Here is a 4246-nt window from a genome sequence, read left to right as displayed (position 1 = left end):
AGCGGGAGATCCTGGAGAGAGGAAGTCCAGAAGTGACAGGCCCTGGTGAGTGGGTCGGGAGGGGCCACTGGCACCTGGTGTGAGGATGGTGGGGTCCTGTGGCATGGCCCTCTGTCCTCAGATGGAGTATGTCTACCTAACCATCGGGACCCCCAGCTTCTGGGCTTCAATTTTCCACATGCTGGCTTCTGTCTCCCTGTCCCACCCAGGATCAGGACTCTCTGCATGCCCTCCTTGTCTCTGTTTACCTCAGCATTCAGCACTTGGCTGTCCTGGTGCCTTTTCTCTGTTCCCTCCTTGGTCCTTCCAGACTCAGCAGAGGGTGGCCTTCTGTTCCCCAAGTTGGTCTCCATTTTCCTGCCTCATGCCCCCTAAGTACTGTGGACACCCTGGTCTACCTGTTTCAACCTCTTTGTACAGGCCCAGCCCTCTTTCCTGGCCTACAGAGAACAGCAGATGGCCACAAGCCTGGGCATTTACTCTGCCCTCTCCCGGGCCACAGTTCTCCCAGGAGGATCAGGTTAAGCAGTGAAGATTCCCCAGTGTGATGCTGGTCAAGACGTCCCCAGTGGGAGAAAGAAGAGGCAGGGACCTTGCCTGGGCATGAGAGGCTTTTCTCATGGTTCGCCCTGATCCAGAAACCATGGAGAAGTGTCTGCACAGCTTGTCAGCGTGCAGCTCCATTCTTGGCTCACCTCGAAGCTTGTGAGTGTCTTCACATAGGTGACCCAGGCACAGATTCCTGCTCTCTCGGATTTCTGTTTCTGCCACCTCAACACAAGGCTGTTATGTGGAGCCACACCTTTATTAACGTGTAAATACAGCCTCTGTGGAAACAGTCGTATGGCATTGTTACCCTTAGATCTTGTCCCTTGATCAGTGTATTTCTCTAGGAAGTAGGCCCCAGCTGATGAGGGTGATGGTGGAGAGGATCTGCTGAGAGGCCTCTCACCTTCCCTGTGGAGGCCCTGCAGCCCAGCTCCCTTCTTAACTGTCTTGTATATGGGTTTCCTTTTCCTGTGATGCAGGTTACAGCTGGATCACTCTGCTAGCCTCTCCTCCTTCATCCCGTGATGGACACAGGCTTGACTCGGGATCCATCCCCTGTTCTCTCTCTCGTCTGTATCCTCACCCTGCAGCTCCTGTCTTTTCACCCTAGGGAACAGGAGACATTTACACTCTCTCTCTTTCAGACACAGCTGAGGCCAAGATTTCCCCTTTGCCACAGGAATTCTCGGAAGGACTCTCTCAGGAGATATTGGAGACAATTTCCAAGGATGCTTTCTGGAACTCTAACTTCGGAGAAGCCTACGTGGGTGAGAGCTTGTTAGATAGTTTGCTAGGAGATCCGGAAAGTCTTATGAGCTCTGACATTGTCACCAACAAGGAAAGCTTCACAGAGGGCAAGAGTCATGAACTCAAGAGTGGCCTCGATCCTGAGTCCTTCCTTTTCACAGGAGAAGATTCCCTGACCCATGATCTTTCCGAGAGGAGCCAGACGCCAGCTGAGTCTCAGGAATGTAGGAATGACATTGGCTCCCACTCAGACCAGAGTCAGCAGGATACTGTCCAGGAAGGGATGAAACCATATAAATGTAGTGAGTGTGAGAAGAGCTTCAGCCGGAGTTGCCATCTTATCCAGCACTGGATTACTCATATAGCGGAGAAACCAACTGGGAATCAAGAGTATGAGGATAGTTTCAACCAGATTTCTTGCCTTCCTGTCTATCCAACAACTCGCACAGATTCCAAATCCTATGTGTGTAACAAATGTGGGGAAACATTTAGTCACAACACACACCTTCTGTGGCATCAAAAAATTCACACTGGAGAAAAAACACATAAGAGTCAAGACAGTGACCATTCATCAGGTCTTGTCTCGAAGCCTGTTGAAAAGCAGAAAACCCACAGAATTCGTAAATCCTACAAGTGTAATGAGTGTGGCAAGGGTTTCAGCCGAAACTTTCATCTTATTCAGCATCAGAAGACCCACACTCGGAAACGCTATGAATGTGTCAAATGCAAGGCCACCTTCAACTTTAACAAATACCTCCTCCAACATCAGAAAATTCATGCTTCAGAAACTACCTCTAAGTGTCAGGAATGTGGGAAGACCTTCAGGCATAGCTCATCCCTCATTAAACACCAGTCTGTTCACTCGGGAGAAAAGCCTTATAAGTGTGATAAGTGTGGGAAATGCTTCAGCCATAACTTCACCCTAAAGAGCCACCAGAGGGTTCACAGTGGAGAGAAGCCTTACAAATGTAGTCAATGTGAGAAAGCCTTCTACCGGAACACTCATCTGAATGAACATCAGAGGATTCACACCGGCTACAGGCCCCACAAATGTAACAAATGTGTCAAAAGTTTCAGCCGGCCTTCCCACCTGATTCGACACCAGTCTGTTCATGCCACAGAAAAGCCCTACAGCTGTGCTGAATGCAGTGCAACCTTCAGCCATAATGAACGTCTTATCCAACACCAAAAAATGCATGCTGTGGAAACCCGCTATGAATGTCAGGAGTGTGGTGAGCGCTTCATTTGTAGTTCGACCCTAACTTGCCACCAGAGCATTCATACCCAAGAAAAACAAGGACTTGATGGGAGCAGAAAGATCTTGAATCAGAACCCAAAACAGAAAGATCATCCAAGGAGTGATGAGAAGCACTTTAAATGTAACACATGCGAGAAAACGTTCAGCTGCCGCAAATACCTGACTCAGCATGAGAAACTTCACACCAGGGAGAAGCCCTTTGAGTGTAAACAGTGTGGGAAAGCCTTTGTCCAAAGTGCACAGCTCATTCGCCACGAGATCATACACTCTGGAGTGAGGCCATATAAATGTGAGGAGTGTGGGAAGGCCTTCATCCGAGTCACCTCCCTTACCAAACATCAGTACACCCACAAGAGTGAGCACCCCTTTAAGTGTAATGAATGTGGAAAGACCTTCAGCCAAAGTGTACATCTCTCAGAACATCGGTTAACTCACACTGCAGAGAAACCCTTTAAATGTAGTCAGTGTGACAGAGTCTTTGTGCACAGTAAGTACCTTACTCAGCACCAGAAAAGTCATGCCAGGAAGAGATCGTTTGAATGTAATGAATGTGGAAAAACATTTAAACACAGCTGGCGCCTTTCTAAGCATCAGAGAATTCACACAGGTGAGAATCCATATAAATGTGGTGAATGTGGGAAAACCTTCAGCCTGAACGCTGTACTTGTTCGACACCAGAGAGTTCACACCAGAGAAAAGCCTTATGTTTGTCAGGTATGTGGGAAAGCCTTCAGCCAGAACTCGTGCCTTTCTATTCACCAGAGAGTTCACACTGGAGAGAAGCCCTATGTGTGTGCTGAATGCGGAAAAGCCTTTTCCCAGAAAGCAAATCTTAGGCAGCACGAGAAAATTCACACTGGGGAGAAGCCTTATATCTGTGATGTATGTGGGAAAACCTTTAGCCTCAGTTCCCATCTCAGTCAGCACCAGGTATTTCACACTCAAGAAAAACAATATCAGTGTCAACACTGTCAAAAAGCCTTTGACGGCTACTTAGGTCTCCGCCAACACCAGCGAGTTCACACTCAAAAGTAACAAGTAGCAATACTACCTGTAGTCGCCAGGTGACAGCAAGACCTGACATCTGAGCCCTAAAATTGAAACCATCACATTGTAAGTCTATCCGTTCCCTACCCCTACCCCCAAAATATATATAGATCTCTATATTAATAAAGATTGATTAGAAAGTTTGCACACAAGTTTCATTAAAACAATGAAAACACAAAAGAAGCTGTGTAGTATCCAAATTCAGAGGTAGACTCTGTAGCCAGTCTCCTGAGTTAAATTTCACCTCTGCCATCTGCTGCCTAAATGACCTAGAGAGAGTCATGAAACTTCTCAGGGCCTCAGTATCCTCATCTGTAAAACAAGTAAAATAATAGTTACCTACCTCAGAGAGATGTGAGGATAAATTGATGTAAAGCACTTAGAACTGAGTGCCCAGCACATAATAAGTACTCACCAAGCATGAGCTATACATATATATCATATACAACATAAACATACTCTTATGTTACGAGGAAGAGAAAAATTAGAAGCTCTATTTACTGCAGTTAATGTTCTTACTGATACTATGGGTGGCTTTAATTTTTAAAGTTTTTCTCCAAAATGCCCTGGCTTAATTTGGTTCTCCAATCCCAGCACATTAATCTTTAAAAAAAAAAAAATTTTAACCTTTTCCTTCCCTCCATC

At 46.4% G+C, this 4246-nt stretch overlaps 1 protein-coding gene across 2 annotated transcripts in view; it reads left to right on the top strand.

Moving 5' to 3' along the window:
• The window catches only part of ZNF473 (zinc finger protein 473), a 13991-nt gene extending 10398 nt beyond the window's left edge, over window positions 1-3593 (top strand). For both annotated transcript variants that reach the window (XM_015563991.1, XM_015563990.1), the window contains exons 4-5: window positions 1-45; window positions 1194-3593. The exon at window positions 1-45 is cut by the window's left edge and continues 54 nt beyond it. In XM_015563991.1, coding sequence (XP_015419477.1) covers window positions 1-45; window positions 1194-3589 — 2441 coding nt within the window. In that variant the 3' untranslated portion in view covers window positions 3590-3593. The remainder of the gene's footprint in view (window positions 46-1193) is intronic.
• Window positions 3594-4246: the final 653 nt, after the last annotated feature.

The sequence above is a fragment of the Myotis davidii genome, unplaced genomic scaffold (assembly GCF_000327345.1).
Source record: "Myotis davidii unplaced genomic scaffold, ASM32734v1 scaffold358, whole genome shotgun sequence".
Taxonomy (NCBI): Eukaryota; Metazoa; Chordata; class Mammalia; order Chiroptera; family Vespertilionidae; genus Myotis; species Myotis davidii.
Note: the sequence above shows the minus strand (reverse complement) of the source record. Positions and strands in the feature narration are given on the sequence as shown.